This window comes from Nyctereutes procyonoides, unplaced genomic scaffold (genome assembly GCF_905146905.1).
Source record: "Nyctereutes procyonoides isolate TBG_1078 unplaced genomic scaffold, NYPRO_anot_genome, whole genome shotgun sequence".
NCBI lineage: Eukaryota > Metazoa > Chordata > Mammalia > Carnivora > Canidae > Nyctereutes > Nyctereutes procyonoides.
Window position 1 is genome coordinate 3,650,345 of NW_026575155.1, and position 21,929 is coordinate 3,672,273.

At 38.1% G+C, this 21,929-nt stretch overlaps 1 protein-coding gene across 7 annotated transcripts in view; it reads right to left on the reverse strand.

Annotated features, from left to right (window-relative positions):
• Window positions 1-21,929, reverse strand: part of GRIK1 (glutamate ionotropic receptor kainate type subunit 1) — a 358,854-nt gene that overhangs the window by 68,380 nt on the left and 268,545 nt on the right. For all 7 annotated transcript variants that reach the window (XM_055313531.1, XM_055313528.1, XM_055313529.1 and 4 more), the window contains one exon: window positions 20,584-20,727. In XM_055313531.1, coding sequence (XP_055169506.1) covers window positions 20,584-20,727 — 144 coding nt within the window. The remainder of the gene's footprint in view (window positions 1-20,583; window positions 20,728-21,929) is intronic.

Sequence of the window (21,929 nt, forward strand, 5' to 3'; positions counted from 1 at the left end):
CCTGGGGAATAAAAATCATCTTACATCTGCTACCCATATTTTGCTTAGTATTAAAAGAATTACAGATAGGCAGAGGCTTGAAGTGTGGCATCAAATTCACATATTTCCTCTTGTATCCTTAACATGCTTCACGCCAAAGTGCCTTCAGAGGAGTCTTCAGGGGCTGGTATTGGATAATCTGGTGTTGGAGAATTTGCAGCAGCTTACTTATTTTAGAATATATTGATTCAAAATCTGTTTCTTCTCTATTGCTTCATGATCATTTGAATTTGCAATTCTTCTTTATTTGAACTATGACTATTGACTCGATTCTAATGCAATTAACCAGTTAGTTCCAGTTTATTACATTTACTGTATCTGGAAGTCTTGGGGTAGCCTAGTATCCTAGTATCATCTTGATAATATCAAATTGCCCTTCAGATTTCATCCTTGATGTTCTTTCCTCCAAGAAGCCCTGAATCTTAAAGACCAGGTTAAGTATTCTTCCTAAGTTTCCCATAGTGTTCCATTATTTTCCCAATAAATGTATGCATGCATCACTCTGTATTGGATTGATTGCTTACTTGTCTGCCTCTCCTACTTAATTATTGCTTCATTGAGGACAGGGTATTAGTGCTTCAAATAACTTGTAATAATGTTCTTACTGTACCTCTTGTGAGACTGTCTGTTAAACATGCCGAGAAGAAATTTCTTCAGTGGAGGCAGTTTCAGTTTATAACAAAGGAGCATGGACTTTGGCATCACAGAGCCCCAGGGTCAAATCCTCTCTGCACTATACAAGTTGGACAAGTTGATCAAACCAACTGAGTTCCATTTTTCTCATTTATCAAATGGGAATACAAAAATCTACTTTGCAGGAGGGTTATAAGGATGAGAGCTAAAATATGCTTCATATCTAAGCATCAAAGGATTGGCCAGAGAGGGTCATGATTCTCCTTATTTCTTAAAGATTTCTGTTACGTACAGAGGTTGAATTCAATCTCTGTCCTTGGAGATGCCATGTTGTCTGTAAAGACATGTGTATGAAGCATGTGTAAAGCGTTTGATGTTAAGTTACCTGCCACTTTATTTCATGTGTGTCTACCTGCAAACGTGCTGGTTTGGATGTGGATAAGGACCCCAACAATAATGAGTAGACCAGTGGATAAAAGCAAGCATCACCTCTATGGTTTTCAAGCGTTGGGTATTAACTAAGAGGTAACAGGTACTTCTGTTCTGAGTGGACTTTTTCTTGCAGCAAATTGCTAAGTGATCTTGTGTAAGGTTTACAGCAGTTTTAATGGGACGAGGCATCACATGTGAAACTGTTACAAGGTACAGAATTGGAACTCAATCAAGCAATTTGTTGAAAGAGATGGCTTGCTTCCACCATGGCCTTTCTTTAAACTCCCTTGAAATAGAGGACATGCTCCAACCTTTGAGGGCAAGCACTTTGTCAGACTTGCTCTAGAGAGATCATCACCTATTCTCATTCTCTTAGGAATAATCTAGTCTTTTCTGAACTTAAATTTTACTTGTGCTTTACTCTGAGGTCAGAGGGTTGCTGGCAGTTGCTTGGATCAGAAAAGTCTGTGAAATAAGAACCTCACTGCCCTGTGATCCAGACCCTGGGCTGGGGCTAGAAATTGGCAATGGTCTAGAGAGACACTGAAGTTAACATAAAACCAGGATGTGTTCCCTTCCTTCTTTGGTCTTAGCATAAATTACTTAAATGGTGTGAAAGTTAGCACATCATTTAAAATTTCTGAGTATTTACTCCTGGCACCACACAACTATAAGCTTCATGAGGAAATCTAATTATAAATTGATTCAATCAACAATGTGGCTTCTTTGAAATTTTAGAAAGTAGAAAGCCAGCATTCAAGTTGATAGAGGATAAAATTCTAGCCTCCCAATGGGCCCAAACAGAAATTAATAGGAATAAATTTTTAAAAATCACTTCTGAATCAAGATAAAGCTTTGCTCAGTACCTGCTGAGAAAAACCAGAAATGACCCATGAATTTTTGGTTTCTGCCTCAGAATAATCAAGTGTGATACCTGACAGAAATTCTCTCACTAACTAGGAACTTGTATAAAAACAACTTTTTAAGCATTGGGCATGGGTAGGGGTCAGCGAGAGGATATAAAACCTACTACTGTTAGTGTCATTTTCAATTTAAAATGTAGAGGGGAGAAATTAGGTATTTACATAATCTAAAATTAAAAAGCCAAAAACACTAATTTCTCAGTTCACAGGTGTAAGGAATATTCTTGCTATAACCAGGTAGGCTGACCAGCCAGTGTTGGTTTACCCTGGATTGGGATTGTCTGGGTTTTAAAACTGAACTCTCACATCCTGAGGATACTGTTGGTCCCTGGGAAACTCAGGTTGGTCATCCTAATTCCTGGATAATTCCAACACTGAATGTTTTTTGTTTGTTTGTTTTGTTTTTTTAATCCCAATAAGTATCTTCATGGTATTAGTCAAGGCATCCTAATTTCTTTTTCCATTTTTTTCCCCTGGAAGTTGCATACACAACTCAACTAAGAAAGATTTGTCGGGTCATGTGTTTCAATAAATTTTGTTCATTTTGAAAGCTTTTTGAACAGTAATGGCAATTAAGAATTGTAAATACTTGAGGTGTGCAACTTGATGATTTGATAATATGCAACATAAGGTGTCCTAATTTCTGAGTCAGTAAAATACAGTGTCCCACATTATAGCTGCAACAGTCACTCTGTGCACTTGATGGATTCACAAGACTATAGTTCTGGAGATCTTGAGAACATTAATTCTTAAAATTAGCAGGCAAATCAAATATATGTAAATCAAATGCAATGTCAAATATTCTGAGAAAACTTCTTGTTCAAAGAATCCTGCAGTAAATTTTTCTTAAAAGTAATTGTCCTCAGTTGGTCTTGAAAAGCTGAACTGGGGCACCTGGATGGTTCAGTGGTTGAGTGTCTGTCTTTGGCTCTTTTTTTTTTAAGATTTTATTTATTTATTCATAGAGACACACACATACACACACACACACACACAGAGAGAGAGAGAGAGAAGCAGAGACACAGGCAGAGGGAGAAGCAGGCTTCATGCAGGGAGCCCGATGTGGGACTCGATTCCGGGTCTCCAGGATCAAGCCCTGGGCCGAAGGTGATGCTAAACTGCTGAGCCACCTGGGCTGCCCTGGCTCAGGTCTTAATCCCAGGGTCCAGGGATGGAGTCCTGCATCAGGATCCCTGCAGGCAGCCTGCTTCTCCCTCTGCCTGTATCTCTGCCTCTCTCTGTGTGTCTCTCATGAGTAAATAAATAAAATATTAAAAAAAAAAAAGGAAAACTGAATTGTCATACTGGTCCTGTTTAAGTTGCTCTATGCTGGAGTGTGTAATTTAGAATAAAATTTATGTGATTGAAATCAGTCTTCTTCCTCCTATCTGTGGCAGTTTCAGTTGAGCCACACTCAACCCCCCTTTACTGGCCTGGTGTACTGGATACAGGGAGTGTTGGCTGCCCTTGGCCTACAGGAGCCTGCTAGCTTGGAGATGCCTGGGGACAATGCCCCACATTCCCAGTGGGGGTGGAGGTTGTAGCTTACAGCCAATGATGGACTAATATTGGGATGTGTTAGTCTCCTAGGGAGCGCATGCATGGTGGGGTGGAAAACATTCCAAAGTCTCCTGGTGGGATAAGGCTGAGGCCAGATTTCTCCTAGTTCCTTTCTCTGTCCTATTGAACTTCTCTCATTTCACCTGTGTCTTCTGAGAGCTCTCTCTCAATAAATAAACTTGTACAACAGTCTGCACCTTAGACTAAGCATTTATGGATCCAGACCTATACTATGTATTATAATATATGAATATATAATTTATTAAAGCTTTATTTCAAACTGGCACCTTTGCTACTGTTTATTTGGCTTACATGTTAATAATGATAATATCTTCAAGACAACATGGAAACTTTCCATAAGGCCACAGAGGGTAGAAAGATGGGAACTAGAATATTGACTACATATTACATTACATGTCATCTCATTTAATCATGATTAAGCCCTTCAGGGCTGGTGGTGGTTTTAGGTCCTTTCTTTATCATAGGAAATTGAGTCTCAGAAAGGTGAAAGTAAGATCATTAGTTATTGGTGAAGTCAAACTTAATGGTCTCATTCCAAATATTTTGTTATTTTTGTTTGTTTTTGTATTTTACTTTTCTGCCCTCCTTTACTTCTCCCTTTTATCTTCAATTTCTCATTTTTTCATATCAACCTAAAAATGATGAAAATACCTTTATTTCACCAACACCCAATAATCTTATCAGTAGTCAAAGTGAAAATTGTCAGATTTGAGTTTTTCAGAAGACATAGTTAATTTTAGAAGTTCATATCTAAAAAAAAAATACAACGAATAAAGAGCACTTGTATAATTTGGTGGATAAATTTGACCCTATGTAAGTCAACATATTATGCACTAGAATCTGAAATATGAATTAAATGCTAAATATATGCAGAATAATTGTTGAATGCCTAGGTAACCTTTCACAGAAAGAATTTCATTTATTGTCTTTATTTCCAAAATGTTTTATTGGCAAATCTTGTTGATAAAACGTGAGGGCTGTGAGGATAATTGCAATTCTTGGCTAGATGTGTTGCTTGGTGTAAAGATGCTCTGGTTCCATTTCTAATAATAGCAAGATGAAAAGAAAGTGTGTTAACTCGTTGAATGGAGCAAACTTAGCTAAGTTTCAAAATTAGATCAACAGTTTGTCACATTTACAAATCTTCATTACTTCTCTAAAACTAAGTTCCTTGCAGTTGTTAGAATTGTCTTTTAAAATATTAGACAGTGGCCACACACACTCCTCACCTATACTTTTTGGGAAAATGTTTATTTTTTAATTCCTTTCTCAAAAGAACTTTAATCACAAATATTGTCATTTTCTGATGAGATACTTTTTTATGTGTTATAAATCTTGACTAGATTATTTAATTCTTCATTACTTAGGTAATCAGATAATGTTGTTACCAGCCTGTTTGCCATTGGTTCAGAATATTTACTTTAAACAAGTATAAGATATTCAGAAGGGGAAAAGAATATGGCCCCTTTAAAAAACATTGCCTTTACTCTTATTATGCCACATAAACTTTAACGCTGTGTTTATCATGCAATCAATAAAAAAAGGAATGAGTAAAAAAAGTCTCTAACATTTATACTCCAAAGGTCAGCTCAAGTCATTAGTGTCAAAACCTGACCTTCCAAGGCAAATCTTAGGATCATTGATTTACATAAAAGCCAACAATGAACATTTTCATCCTTTTCTCTGAGTATTCCTTCACAGGCTGCACACAAAGGGAGTCAGCATTCAAATATTATTTTCAAGCTATAATTATCTTGACGTTCAAATGACTGGTTTGTAATTTCAATAATGTAGACAACTAAAGCCCTGGCCGTGGGCTGAACTTGCTGGTTGGCCCACATAGGACCAAGAAGGAAAGGTGGAAGAATGGAGAAGAGGCTTGCCCTCCTCCTCTGCAACCCAGCATTTTCCCCTCATATCCCTAACTCCCCTGCTGTTCTGAAAATTAGGGAAAAAGAAAGGCTTGATCCAGGCCTTTCTTCTTTTCTTCCTACTCCTTCCTATTCCTCAGCATGAGTTCACTGCTGCTCTGTGTTGCTCTGTTAGATCTTCACTTAGATCTGACATCTTGAGGGCAAGAGGCCATACTTATTTTGGCTAATGTCTCTTATAGCATCTTCCATATTATGAACACTGATGAAAGGAATAATGGTACAATAGAAAGCATGAATATACCTCATATCCTTGATTAGTGATGAATTATACAATACACAGAGGACAGAGGACAGGCAACATAATTTAACTTCATCCGTTACCTAAAATGCAATCTTTCTCAAACTGGAACAAACATCACCTAAATTTCCAGAGGTTGACTGTGGGAAATAATTGCTTGTTTTATTTGTTTTTAGCAATTTCTTCAGATGATTTTGGTACACACTACATTTTGGCTTACAGAATTGTTCCTAACCATTAACACAGTGTAGAAAGTCCTTTGTGAACTGACCTCAGCTCATCGCCTACCATTTTGTCTCCTACCATAATTCATTTTCAGCCACCAACTAGTCTCCAAGTATGGAATGCCTTTCCCCACCATGCTGCCACCTATGTTCCAACTCACTCTTTAAAGTGTAGGCCAACATTCATTTTCTCTGAGGCTTTTAAAGCAACTCACATGAAGAACACTGTTGCCCTTGTGACCCACTCTATATCTTAAAGATGCTTCTAGCATGCCACTCAGCCCAAAGGAAGACACATATTTGCCTTCATATTTATCTTTATATATAAATCTACTTTCTTTGAAGTCAGGGACATCATTCCACCTGTCTGATGGGCAGAGTTCTTGTCACAGTTCCCAGCACATAGTACACCTTGCTCAATACTGATTGCAGGATAAATGTTTCAGAGAAACCTTGGTAAATAGTATGTATGAGTATTTGTTCCTTCATCAAACAGTTCTACCCTGGAAGAATTTTCACATCTAGGTGATGCAGCTAACATCAACTTTTTTCCTGGTTATAAGGAATTCTGACTCACCCAAACTCTCACCTGAAGATCTTGCTTTCTAGCTTACTGAGAAAGCAGAAGCAACAGGTTCCCACCACCATGTCCACCCCCCCTCATTACCAGCATGTCTGCCTGTCTTCTCCCATTTCCCTCCTATTACTAGGATGCATTGTGCTCCTACCCCATGGGTGCGCTAAGCTCTCTCACCTCCACAAGGATGTTGTTTCTGCAGTTTCCCTGTCTGGCATTATCGATTTGTCCTTCTCTGACTGATCATTCTGATCAGCAGACAGATGTGCTACAAAATATCTCACTTTGGAAAACACTCTCTGAGTTCCCTATCTGATTTACTGGACATTTTGGCAAATGCTATATTCTTTCATTGTCACTGTTGTGTGAAGAGAAGGAACTATTGGGCTCATTTTAGGAGATGAGGGTGTGTCATGCACAGACAAGGAACAGGGCATGGATTCAGACCCATATTTTCTGACTCTGAAGAAGCACTTGGCAGAAAAAATGATCAAGTATGTTAGAGTAGTATCCAAAGAACACACACCAGTGCATGAGCACCCAGAAGGTTCTCTGGCATCTGTTTGTGATGCTTAGAGACTGTTAGGCCTACTCTTTGATTTCCATTTTCCCAACTGAAACATGAGAGGATTGGGAAATTTGCCATATTACCATGAAAAAAATTTTTTTTTTTTAATGGTTGGTGCCTTTTACTTTTTTTTTTTTAAATTTATTTATTTATGAAAGTCACAGAGAGAGAGAAAGGCAGAGACAGAGGCAGAGGGAGAAGCAGAAGCAGGCTCCATGCACCGGGAGCCCGACGTGGGATTCGATCCTGGATCTCCAGGATCGCGCCCTGGGCCAAAGGCAGGCGCGAAACCGCTGCGCCACCCAGGGATCCCTACCATGAAAATTTAACATGCTACCCTTCTACACTGCCATTTAAAGAGTAAAAAATAATTCTTCCAGAGAGGTGAAGTTGCTGAAAACTGAACTTCAGAGGAGTTACATGTTACTATATTTATAGTTTAGACATTTCGATTCTTTTGTATACGGTAAGTGCAAATGAATGGAATAGGAACTATAGTGGACACAGCCATATTTTGCATCAAAGAAGCATGAATACCCACTGGCCAAAGAGAGCCAGGTGCAGTAAACCTCTGACCATTTCATTCAACAGGGCAGAGGAAAACTCTGGGTCATTGGCATCTGTGACTTTTCAGGCTGTCATGGGGTAGGAAGCACAGTTATGCCCCAGATGTCTGTGGGGAATCTTGCTGAATGTTCTGAATTCCACAAAGTAATTAGACATATTTATTAAATAAATAAAAGCAATTACATAAAGAACCATATTCAAGTGTTTGGGGGCATGCTAATTGTATACCACTAGGTAGAGATTAAAGCTTTAGACATTTTAATATTCTGGAATCTTAGAAAGGCAGTTGAGTACAGAGATGGAGACAATTAGCAGTGTAAGAGTGTAGCTGGGTTGTGATCGAGTGTGTTATCTTGGGCCAGTTATCCAACCTTGCTAAGCCTCAAGTTCCTTATATAGAGTGAAGTAACACTTCAAGGGGTGTTGTGAAGAGAAGTGGAAAAATAGTTGCTCAACCTTCCTTCCACTTGTTAGAATATTTACTATAAGGGCACAGACTCCTAGAATTTTGAGGTCACTGAGCTATGTGACTTGCCTAGTAACATAGTTCATAAGTAAGAGAACCAAGATGACATTGGTCTTTTTCTTAAATTCAAGACTCACATATACATGAGTACATGTGTACACATACATGTATTAGAAGCATACTACCTTAACACATTATGAGAAATGGTTAATGGAAAGTTATTTATATATATATACATACTCATGCACAATAATAAGCTTTTCCTTCTTTAGACGGATTGGTCTGCTCCCAAGTCGTGGAAAGCAACTCACTTGCTGATCCAAACACACGAATATAATAAAGGAAAATAGTACTCCTGACTTTTGATTATCTATGTTAAAACAAATCTGAACTTAAAGTTTATTGTCAGAACCTTCTAGTCTAAAACTATCACTGCTTTAGACCGACTGCCGAGTTGTAAGTGTGAAAACTTGGCAGGCCTGAACACAACTGGAAATTGTCACCTCTTCATTTATTTGTGTTTTAAATAGAATTTTTATTAGTAGGGCAATGTTTGACGATTCTCTCTTTAGTTTTGTTAATTGATTCATATACTCTGGTCATAATTTTATTGATTGATATCAATGTTTAGCACCATCAATTTTTTTACGCATTGGTGAGCACACTATTTCTAGTCTGGGAATTCTGAAGAATAATCAAATATGCTAAATGAATCACCAAGCACATTTTCAATATGAACCTTTGGCAAGGAGTCTCACTTTTTGCCCTGAGAGCCTGAAGAATGGGTTCCATTAGCAATGCAGTACTGTAAAAAATAAGTGCTGCATATTGAAATGGCTACTGAGTCACTTTGTAGGAGTTTTACAGCCAGAAGAGGAGTTATTCCAAAATTTATTGCTCAAATTGAAAAAAATCAGAGTTATGGGAGGCAAATTTTTAAGAGGGAAAAACACGATCACCGATTCTGTGTTCTTGTAGTGTGCTCCATGCTAACTCTCTGGTACTTCATTAGGTCTTACATTATGTTAATTATGTAAACTATTCCCTTAACTATTTGTATTATGTCAACTATGTATTTATTATGTATTTATGCATAATAATTATATATTAACTATGTTAACTATTTTCTCTATTGATTATTGATTCCTTGATGGCAGGAAATGTTTTGCTTCTATTTGAATTCTATTGCTTGTATTTGATAGATATCCAAAATATTTGTAGAAAGTATGATTGAATAAAATAGCAATGCCAAAGGTTGCTCACTTAGTAATGGGAGAAAGGTAGAGGGAAGGTAGCAAGATCTGGGAATTAGGATCTTCTTCCACTGACCATGATACCTAGGAAAGTCTACAGGATTATGTTGAGGAGCGACAAACATCTGTGCCCTAGTCCATTCCTCTGTCCCCTTTCCTCCTCTCCTCAGAAGAGCTGGACAAACAGGCTTTACAACATGCACATCAAAAAAGTGAAGTCATTTGACTTCCTTAAGGCCATGGTGCCTATGGTGGTGGGATTGAAAGGGCAGACAGATTTAGTTTATTTTCACCCCCAAAATCAGTCTTATACCTCAATCTAACTCTAAAGAGATTTTTCTTTGAATTTTGAAGGTTTACTAAGTTTAGAAGTTCACAACTGGCCTGTGAATAAGAAAGGAATCATACCTTTAAGTATTTAACTCCTTAATTACAGCCACTCATTCATTTAGGGAACTTTTGTGTTGCTAACACTTTCTCATGAAATTATTACTAACAGTAAATCAAAGAGAGAAAGGTAACTTGATGAGGAAGCAAGTGGCATTGAGAAGAGAACAGAGAGAGAATTTTATAGATTTCAAAAATTAATCTACACTTCGTCTCCTGAATAGAAGTGTTAACGAGAGCAATTTATTGAGGTGTTATTTCACTTGTTTTTAATTAAAGGAGGCTCACTCAGTATCTATTGTATAAACACAGCCTTGATGGACTAACTGTACAATTACTGTCCTACTCAGGTCTCCAGAATATGATATGATGACAAATCTCTGAAATTCACTCTCCATCTAAGCAATGTAAGCTCCACATAGTCACCCACAATTTTAAGCCAGTTCTCAGAAAAGCTATTTAAAAACAAATCTGAAGTATACATAATAATGGTGATGAAAATAAACATTAAGCAAAGGAAGAAATGATAAACATAACCTTTAGACCACATAACTTCCTTGATGTCAGCTATTTCAGGAACTAAAATGATGCATTTATCATATTCTCATCTGTTCAATATATAATTATTTTAACTATTATGTGTGTTGTTTATAACCCATTATCTTGCAATAACAGCTTGCATGGATCACTGCATAATTTAAAAATATAATGGCTTTTCTTGCCAATATTTGATTTCCAACTCTAAATCTGCTGACTTTAACTATGTCTAGTCCATGCACTTTGGGTAAACAAGTTTTTATTTCCTAAGGATTTATCTTAGAATATGCACCTGGATTTTTCTTTTTTTATAAACTAGATTCCTTTGGCACTGGTTCATGTGGTGGCTTATTTTCCGAAATGGAGTGAATTGGCTCTGTACTTGCAAATCAACTAACTGGGCAAGAATACAAATCTGAGGCCCAGCCGGTGTGAAGTGGGTGGGAATAGGGCACTTGTCTAATTATTTAGATAATATGATCAATAAAACCTGGAAATCAAGTCCTTCAGTCTTGAATTACTCAAATTGCTCTGGTCATATTAATAGATTATTATCTTTGTTGGATACTTTTGTTATGCTAATCAATATGTTCCTTGTCTATCAAGATAAAAATATGGATCCCATATATGTTGAAATTTCATATCTTTACCTAGTTAGCTTGGTTGGATGAGATATAGTATTAAGCAAAAAATTATTTATTGAGTCACCAAGATTTATTGAGCACTTGAAATGTGGGTAATCCAAACTGAATGCTATAAGTTTAAAATAGAAACTGAATTTAAAAGACTTACTATGAGAAAAAGTTAAATAATAATTTTTATATTGATTACATGCTGAAGTGATAATATTTTGGATATACTGTATTAAATATATTATTAAAACTAATCTCACCTGTTTCTTTTAATTTCTTAATGTAGCTACTAGAAAATCTAACATCTATGTGACTCACATAATATTACTACTGGACAGTGCTGCTTTAGGGAAAATCCTGGATTTATTTATAAAAAACTATTAGATGCTCATCATACCACTGTTTCTATATGCCAAGAATAAAAGAAAAAAGAAGCATTCAATATATCCATTCATAAGGGAATGGATAAGCACACTGAAGTATAGTTGACCCTTGAATAAAGCAGGGGATAGCGTCACTGATTCCCTGCACAAAAATCTGCATATAATTTTTGACTCCCTCAAAACTTAGCTACTAATAGCCTACTATTGACCAGCAGCCTTACCAATAACAAAATTAGTCAAGTCATACATATTTTGTATGTCATGTTTATGTAGCGTATTCTTACAATAAAGTCAGCAAGAGAAAGGAAAATGCTGTTAAGAAAATGAGAAGGATGAGAAAATACATTTATAGTATTGTATTTATTGAAAATAATCCTCATATAAAAATCCTCCACAGTGGGCTGGGGGTGGGGGTGACTGGGTGACGGGCACTGAGGTGGGCACTTGATGGGATGAGCACTGGGTGTTATTCTATATGTTGGAAAATTGAACACCAATAAAAAATAAATTTAAAATAAAAAAAATCCTCCACACTGTTCAAATCATGTTGTTCAATGGTCAACTGTATTTTCAATAACTGAATTGTTCCGTCCTTGGTTCTTTACTCTTAGTATTTGCATGTCTGGTTCCCTCTTTTCTTTCAAGACTTTACTCAAGTTTCATATTATCTGTGAGATGCTTTCTAACTATCCTGTATAATAGAGCAATGGAAATTTTTTTTCTCTGTGGACCTTTACACACCCTACCCTCTTCTGAACTTGCTTTTCTGATACTACTTGTCATCATTTGAAGTACTATATTTCCTTCTACATATGTCTGATTTCCCCCACTATTACATTCTTGATGTCCAAGATAGTGTCTGCCATATGCTAAGTAGATATTTGCTGAATGAATGAATGATGGAGTAGTAGATTTCAATGAAAAGGAATAAACTGGAAAAGTAATAAATATGCATTAACTTAGGTATATTTCAAAACTTATATAAGGTTGATTAGAAAAGTAAATTGCTGAGTGGAATATATAGACACACACACCCACAAAACACACACCCACGCATCATCATATATATATATTATATTCCTTTAAGTAAATTAAACACTGACATATGCATGTACCCACATGCACATATACACATACATGCAGACTGTGGTGCCAAAACAAATTCTTCAATCATTGCTGTGTAGAAGCAGGACATTGGTAGCTGAATGAGAGAAGGTGTGTAGTTAATATGAGTCTCTGAAAGAAACTCTTTGATAAATATCAATGTTATTTAGAATCATATGAACTAAGGGGAGTTTGGTAAAACTTCCTATCTTATTCCAATACCCCCTTTTCTCATTTCTGACAGGTGATTGTTCACCTAGCCACTGATTGCCAATTTCAGAGATAGTTATCTTAGAACCTTAGTTATACATAAGACAGTGTACATAATTGGTAAAAACTATAAATTATGAATATTTAGGAACTGATCTCATTTCACTGTCCTAAGTTGTGTGGGAATGGAGGAAAGGACCTGGAAGATCCACTCTTTCTTTAGGTCTAAATATCTTCACTGTGAGGGGGAACCAGGGTAAAGGGCTTTCATTTACACAGTGCAAAACTAGGTGGTGGTGCTGAAGACTGAGTTGGAACGCAGGTGTTTTTCAATAGATGCAGAATGGGAACTACAAATGTAGCTTTTTCAAACAGTAGAGATTTGAGTGAGTTTGCTGCCAGGTCTAATGTCGTCTAATTAATCCAAGGGACAGCTTGTCCTGGCAATCAAAATCAAATGGCATGCAATAATGGGAAGTGTTACTCAGTGGAGCCACAGCAGGATGGAAACATGTTAGAATTTTGCTTCTCCAGGGGCTTTCATTTTTTTCAACTCTGTAATTTTTCACCTAGATCCCATAAAAACAAACAAACCACTCAGTATTGACCTATTAAGTAAAAATCAAAATAAATATCAAAACAAATATATAAGTGGCCTCAGTGGAGAATTTTATCTTCTATGCTTTGATTTTTAAAAGCTTAAATTCAATGATCTCATTGATAATCCCAATTAATAATCTTCATTTCATCAAAATAGAACAAATAAATTACTATTTCATAGAGAAACAGTGACAGAAAACCATCCATATTTTGACTGGAATCCCATATATGCAGGCATTTGGAAATAGTTTTCACTCCTATATAATAAATCTATTTTGGGCCAGATCAATTAGGAACTATTTATATAGTTTAAGCATTAGCTCAGCAGAATTTATTAAGAGTTTGGTGTATTTTAACTTCCTGGGTTCTGTTCAATAGGCATCTTTTAAATGCCTGCCATGTACAGGCACAGTGTTCTGAGGGCACAAAGATAAATTGACTTTGTCCTTGTTCGAGGGAAAGGTCTTACAGTGAGGGTCTGGATGAAGCACATTAAGTGCTAACACAGAGATGTAAAGTAACTATGGAGTTCAGGGGGGGCCCATCCCCAAATAGAGGTTTGGGAGAGGATCACTAGAGAAAATGAGTTCTGAATAAGAGTTAGCCCAGGTAAACAATAGGAGGTAGTGCTTTCCCGGCTGAAAGACTATGACAAAAGAGGTGTCATAAGGCAGGTTTTAGTCTGGAAAAGAGAAGCCCATCTGTCTCATTGTATGAAAAAAGCATGGTGAATGAAGAAAACTACAAGTAAGTTTATGTTTGTAGAGGGTGGAATACCAACTATACGTTTAGTAGTACATCACACTTTATATGCAGATTTTAAATGTGAATTTTATACGCCCGTTTTATATGTGGACAATAGTTATATAAGAGTTGATCCAGGCAAGAAATGATGAGGTCAGTGGGCAAGGAAGGTTGCAAAACATTTAGGACGGGAAGTTAACAGGATTTAATAATTAGATGAGTGTGCTGAGGTGGACAGAGAAGTTTAGACAACCTGTAGAAGTCTGGTTTGAGTGTCAAATTGTATTTTACTATAATGTTTCAACCCAGTTACCAAAATGATAGATATCAGGATGCCAGAGTGGGTACATAAACACTTCCAAGTTGCCTATGCATAGGTATAAAGGAAGTGCCCCTCAGATTATTTCCTAGATTTTTGGGCCTGACCATGAGATTTATAAAAGGGATCACGTGCATGGTAGAAGTAGTTGCTGGAGAGATGTCTTTGGAGAGAGCTATTACTTCTCTTTGAGTCTATGCTCTTCTTCTTTCAGGATGCTGTTTTTCAGTCCTAGTAAGTAGGATTTCAGAGGGCCATTCAGAGAAATCTGAAACAAGTTGGCTGCAGTTGCAGAAGCAGAAGAACAATGGCTGGCTCAAACATGAGGAAGTCAAGGTAGACTGTGGACCATGGTGTGGCTTCTAGCTGACAAAAGAGGACTATACAAGAGCTGATGCACTGAGGTGAGGGCCAACCAAGATGCACTGCCTCAAGATCAGAGGTACTCCCAGGATACCCAAGGAATGAATGAATGCGTGCCAGATTTAGATCTAGAGTGCCTCAGGGAGAGTATAGTCAATAGGACCATCTACATGGATGAAGAGGTCTTGCTTTTTTCTGACACCCACCACTGGGTGTCATGAAGCTGTGAAAGCATGATACACTTCCATCTAAAAGAGATCCATTAGTTGGGTCAAAGAAACATCAAGAGAGACAGCCCAACAGAAAATCATAAAGAGTCAAAGAAAATTCTTCAAGGAAAAGTTAGGTTTAAAAATTCCCCAGGCCCACCCAGGGACACTAGCTTAGACTATTTGCTGATCCCAGAGAACAGTTCCACCAAGCAAAAGTATCCTCACTCTTTTTGAACCTGGTAGGAGGTGCAACAGCTACCGGTACAGTGAGTAAGTGAGCAAGGAGAGGAGAAAGAGGGAAAACCAACCACAAACCACATTCCTTCACTTCTCTAGTCTTCCAGTGGATTGGAGCTCAAAGGGCAGGTTAATTTGATGTTAAATCAAGTTGGACTTCTGATTAATATTAGAATAGAAATTCTAATTACTAAGTTGAGGTTCAACTTAAAGAGACTCTAGGATTGTCTTTGCCTTAAGTAAACTCAAAAGTCATGGAAAATCTGCCCAGATTTTCACTGGATAATTTTAAGTGGACAGTAGGAACAAAATTAAATCAATTTTGTTGTCCTACTAGTTGTTTGTTAGACAGCCTAGTTAACATTGTTATTTGTTGACATCGGGCTTATGTACAATAATAGATTTAATAGATAAAACAGTTCTTCCTATTGGGATATTTATTGACATGAGGGTGGCAGCAGGACTTCCAAGTGAATTTTTCCAACAGTTGCATGAATATAGACAGAAGGGAGAAGTCAGGGTTGTACTCAAGAAATACTTGTTTATTTCTCTTGAGCAATTTTTTCCCCTTTTAGCTCTTTATGAACGATGATTACTTCCAAACCAAGATACCTATAACTCCTCAATAACCTTTGTGGGTTTATCTGCTTTGATCAAACCTACAACAGGCTACCAAGATAAACCATCTGAAGTATATTTTTGTGCCTCAAGTACAATGCCTACCAATCAATCATCAATCAAATCTGAATTTCTCAGCTCAACAGGCAATTTTCACCAATTGTTTCTCCATATTTACTAAAAATCATTTCTCATCACTTCCACATAGGACCCCTTCTTCTGACCCCAACAGAACTCTTTATGCTTCATTTATACTGTTGCTGTTCATCATACTGGAACACTCTTTCAACCAAATTCTATTTTAAACACCCAATTCAGATACTCTTAACATGGATTTCAGGCAAACCAGGGTGTTTGTAAGATCCCTAAGATTACAGATAAATTTGTATGCCTTTCGTGGGAACAATGCAGCCATGATTTAAGACGGTTTTAATATAGAGTTAGTAACCCAGAAAACAGTTAAGAACCACTGACATAACCTAAAATATACAATTCATTTCACTATTCACTGTCCTTCCCAGCACCTGTGATTACAGATCCTCTTCTCAGATGCGTCACCGTGCTTGCTGTTGCTGCAGTTGCTCCCATCAATTGCCCCACAGTCATCTGGAACTTAACTTTGGATCCAGAGTAACTCTGACCATAGATGGGAAGTACTTCAGCTTCCTCAGTACTCACACTCAGCTATCATTTCTCAGACTAACCTGAGATGTGATTTGCCAGCATTTTCTGGGAGCTCTATCTGGTTGCTATTTACCTAATGTTTGGGGTCTCTCTTAAACATTATGTGCTCTATGTATATGCTGTATGTATGTATATGCTCTATGATGGAAAGTTACCTCATTCCCCGGCATCACTGGAGTTGGCCTCCTGTGCCATGCCTATCTCCATGGAACTCCTGATTTTCCCCTACTAGGTCCTTTCTTCCTTTCTACAAATATTGCTACTTCATCTTGGGCTCCAATGACAATAATGTTGATGCCAATAAGAGCAATGATAGCAAGCATGCAGGCTTACTTACGCTAGGCAATATATTTAATGTTTTATATGCATTGCTTCATTTCTTCCTGACAATCCCCTTTCCTGATAGACATTTTTAGAAGGACATTCCACTTATGGTAGCTACCCTTTATAGAGCAACCACCACATGCCACACATTTTGCTAGGCTGTACATATGTGTAATTCCCCACAAACATAAGGAATGGGCATTTTTATCTGCAGTTTTTAGAAGAGGAAACTGAGAACAACGAGCCTCAATGACTAAGTTCTCATGGATAGCAAATTGCAGTTAAGTCTTAGGGTCTGTGCTCCCAATGCCAGAATTAAAGAGGCTGGCCTATTCCTCAGATCCCTATCTCACGGTCCCATCAGAATCTATAGTCCTGGTAGACAAGTCTAGCTGGCTCTGGTTTATGCCTCATCGGATTGTTTCTGGATATGATATTCAGGTGCCGAGTGTGTCCTACAGTACTTGCTTATAGATTACTGGGGTTCTTCAGGTCCTTTGCTTGTTCATTGAATCATTTATTGGTTCATTCACTTGTTTGGCATCTACTTATTGGGTGTTCATTCTATACTGAGTCTTATGTAAGAATTAGAGACAGGAGATGGGAAAAGCGCAGCTTGGAAATAGACCTGGAAATAGATATGATGGTCTAACAGGTATAATGAAGGTGAGGAATCAAAGTTTATGGATCAAGGGAAGCACATAGAAGCTGGTGTTTGAGTTGAGACATACAGGCCTTTCAGTCAGAGGTAAGAGAATCTGGTAGGGGCATATGGCAAGTTCAGGGAGTCCTAGTAGGTTCAGCAAGTGCTGGAGTTGGGGCAGGAGATGAGAGGGATGGCATAGGAGATCAGGAACTGGATCACTGAAGAGCCTGCAGATCCTGCTGATGAGCATAGGTTTTATCCCAGACATAGGATAGCTTCAAAGGAAACCTGCCATTCCTCTACTATGTAGAATTTATATTAGTAGATAGTAGAAACCCCATGTTACTTGTGTAATGGAGTCCCGGTATACTGCTTGCTGTGCGGGAATTTATAATTTCCTAATACATTTGTTTAGCAAATGCCTGGAGACATGACACTATAACACACTCTACCAGATTTAAAATGTTCTTTAATTCTTCCCCTTGGTAGTCAGCCTGAAACACTGAAGGATGGTTAACTTGAAACACTTGTCTGAAAGGCTTCCTGATTCTAAATGATGTGTGAAGTTATCAGGGATTAGTGCACACACAACCACCTCTGAGCTCAGAAAGTTTACCTCCTGTGACAAATTTGATCTTCACCCCATAAATTCAATCTGCTGACTTGCACTTTTACATGATTTCTGATTAGAAATTGAAAATCCTTTAGAAAAAAAAATAAATAAATAATAAAAATAAAAAAAATTCTTTAGAAAGTGATAGTTACTAAAAGAAAGGACCTTGGTAAGTTTTAGGACCACATGCCTTATTTCATGTTTCTTAATAAAACCCTGATACCTGCAAAGTTTTGTCAAATTATATACTCCTTGAAAGAAGCACCTATATTCTCTCACTTTCACAGGTTTTAGCCTGTCTCAGAATTCCCTCTGTGCAATCTTTCAACAGACTAAGACACTGCTCCTGGTCACCTCCGAACCCTATGTCATCTCTGCAGGTACCCGTACCCTGCCTAGAGTGGCATAAGGCATCGTGATTCAGAAGACAAAAAAGATGAGCACGACAGTGATAAAAGTTTTTAATCTATGACCCGCATCTCCTTTCAACCCCCAACTGTGGAGCCTGAGAATGGGGAATTTGCTCTTCGGAGTAAAAGATCATAAAGTGCTTTCTTGCTTTCAGTGTGGTCCCTCATCTTGGAGTTCATTATTTCTTTAAACATCCCTAACTGTGGCTTGGTAATTTTACCTTCTTATGCAACCTAAGTATAAGTAAAAAGGTGCTTGGGGTGCTCTGAGTGTTTGATCCTAAGCTTTCATGTGGCCTCCTGCCTCTCCCTGCACTGGCAGGAGATGAAAGGAAACCAACTGTTTTCTTGTTAAAGATCAAGGTGATCAGGATGGCGATTCAGGACCTAACCATGATCGCTGCGGGGAGAGCAGAGACTGGGCGATGTTTTTACACTAGGCACAGTATGTCAGATTTATGTAGCTGTCAGAAAGAGTATTTCATTTCATGCCTATTTGTGATTTCTTTGTTGTTGTTGTTGCTACCAGATTTAAATTCCTGGCATCACACTCAGTAAACTGAATGAGGCTATTATTAGTAGTCTCTCCCAGTAGTAAGAGAATAGCTAATATCTAAGATTCTTACTGTGTTTTTGTGTTGTTCTTCATACTTTTATTTTTATCCTTACAATAATGCTATGAGATACAAGGTGTTATTCCCATTTTACAGAAGAGAAAATTGAGATGCAAGTATTTATGTAACTTGTGCAGATTATATTGCTCATAAGTGTTTGTGGAGCTGCGATTTAAACCCAAGGAACCATGCCAGGACCACAGTGAGATCAGAGAGGTTCCCAGGGGCACAAAATTTAAGGAAGTACTCCCTCCCAGTCTCCTGTTCAAACCTGAGAGTGAGTGCCTCCTTAAATCCTATGCCCAGGATAGTCTTTGCTGCTTGCCATACCCTAGATCCAGCCTTGCTTTGGAGCTTGGGTGGTGCCAAACCTCATACATACTGTCCCTCTGGTTCTCTGAGTAGTGTTAAACCTCATACATACTGTCTCTCTGGTTCATACAGACTGTTGATCAGAGTCTCTGATGGATCAGAGTCAGCTGTCAATGGGGAAGTAGATGAACAACCCTTGTGAGAGTTTGTAGGTGCCAAAGAGATCAACAAAGATGATGCCCAGAGTAGGATTTCTCCCTTGCTCTTGGCTAGGCATTTTTCTCTTGCACTATGTCCCTCCCATTCTTCTCTTTTATGGCTTTGTCTCATCTCAACCGTCTCCAATACAGAAGGCAATAAAGATACTCTTCATTTGAGAGGCAAATTTCTGCATCCTATAGAGAAAACATTAGAGCAGCGTCATAGAGTAGGGTGTGTACTCAGTTAAGCATTATTTCACTTTGTCAAGTCCAGACACACGATGAATGTATGTTGATGTCAAAGTAATCCAAGGATGCCTATCTATGAAGAATCTTGGGATCTTAGAACAGGATCTGATCAAGACAAGTCGAATTGCATCAGAGAAAAGAAAATTGTAGGGGACAGTCCGAGATTGCAGGGTAATCATGAAAAACTCACCTTCACCAAATACCCTGTATTCTTGAAAACGTTTAGTACACTTGGTAAGTTTTGAATAGACTAGAATTTTCTGGTTTGCTGACAAATGGTGAAATAATTATTATATCATTAGGACAACGTGGCCCTACTCAGTCCTGTACCACTTGATATTTAAGAAACAACTGGGATTGTGGGCTGCTAAGGTTGGAACTATCTCTGGTAACCTTCAGTGATGCGCTAACCCACTCCCTGACTCAATGGGGCATAGAATAAGCACCTACAAACACTTATGAACGTATGTGGAAGAGAACTAGCAGCAACTGAGACATAGTTGAGATGAAGGAAGGTGAGTGCTATGATCTGGTAACTTCTTTGAACTTCTCAACATCACACTAGAAAATTCCTGGTAGTTTTTCCAGACAAACTTTTACCAGTGAAATCCTAGCAGATCGGATGATGGTGATTTCTCCTCTTTTATAGATATCTTGCCAACAAAGCCATGTGGGAAGACCACATTAAATGAACAGGTCAAACAGCACTATGGCTAGGAAAGAACTGGGCCATGAATGAGTAGCACTTGCCTCTTTGATTAGGTTCATAAATCTGGGTCCAAGGCGCCATGGCTTGTGTCGATGACACTGTAAGGAGCTGACAGTCAACTGCGAAGCCCGGTGGGAGGCAATGGCCACCATGTACACAGCATCATACATCAGAGCTGCTTCAGTCTGTGGAGGAAAACACACATCACATCTTCAATTCCATCTTTGTTTCCCTTCCTTTAACTGCATAATCATTCTGCCTGTTTCCTTATCTCCTATTTGTCTGATCTCAGCAGCTATTTATTCGCCAGCTGAACAGTCTTCACTCTCTGATAGCTATTTTTTCTCTAAAATAATACTTCATACTCCACAGTACATTGGAATGATAGCTCTGCTTTGTTTTGAGGTTTTTCTTTAAAGATTTTATTTATTCATGAGAGCCATATATATATATATATATATATATATATATATATATATATAGAGAGAGAGAGAGAGAGAGAGAGAGGCAGAGACACAGGCAGAGGGAGAAGCAGGCTCCATGCAGGGAGCCTGACGTGGGACTCGATCCCAGGTCTCTAGGATCAGGTCCTGGCCTGAAGGCAATGCTAAACTGCTGAGCCACCCAGGCTGCCCTGTTTTGAGTTCTTAAAACAAAAACAAAACAAAACAAAACAAAACAAAAAACCAAAACAGGGGGATCCCTGGGTGGTGCAGCGGTTTGGCGCCTGCCTTTGGCCCAGGGCGCGATCCTGGAGTCCCGGGTCGAATCCCACGTCGGGCTCCCGGTGCTTGGAGCCTGCTTCTCCCTCTGCCTGTGTCTCTGCCTCTCTCTCTCTCTCTCTCTCTCTCTCTCTCTCTGACTATCATAAATAAATAAAAATTAAAAAAGAAAAAAAAAAACAAAACAAAACCAACCCTCATCTCAGCCACAAAAAACTTGATTCAGGGAACAAATATTTTTGGAGCATCTATGTTAAGCACAGTGTTAAGATCAGCTATGTTGAGTTAGAAGCTACTAAACCTCAACATTTCAGTATCAGATTTTGTTTCTCAGGACATATATCTATTAAAATATTTACTTATTTCTATTTGGCAGAAAGAAACGGCTTCAAGCAAAACTTATAGGTAATTTCCAAATAGGGGTATTTGTGTCGGTCACTTCTATTTGCTGGAGTCAGGAAGGTTTAAGCTGTGGAATCAAATCCAATAGCAGGTTGTGGAAGACTTTTTGAAAAACACACTCATGTAAGTTGCTTGGAATATCCTACTCTTGTCAGCATTTGCTTTTTGATAGACTGTTTAAGTAGTCCTTGCTTTTGGGGGTTGCCATCTCATTCTTCCCTTCCTTATGAAATCTCTCTCACTTGCAAAATTTCACACAAAAC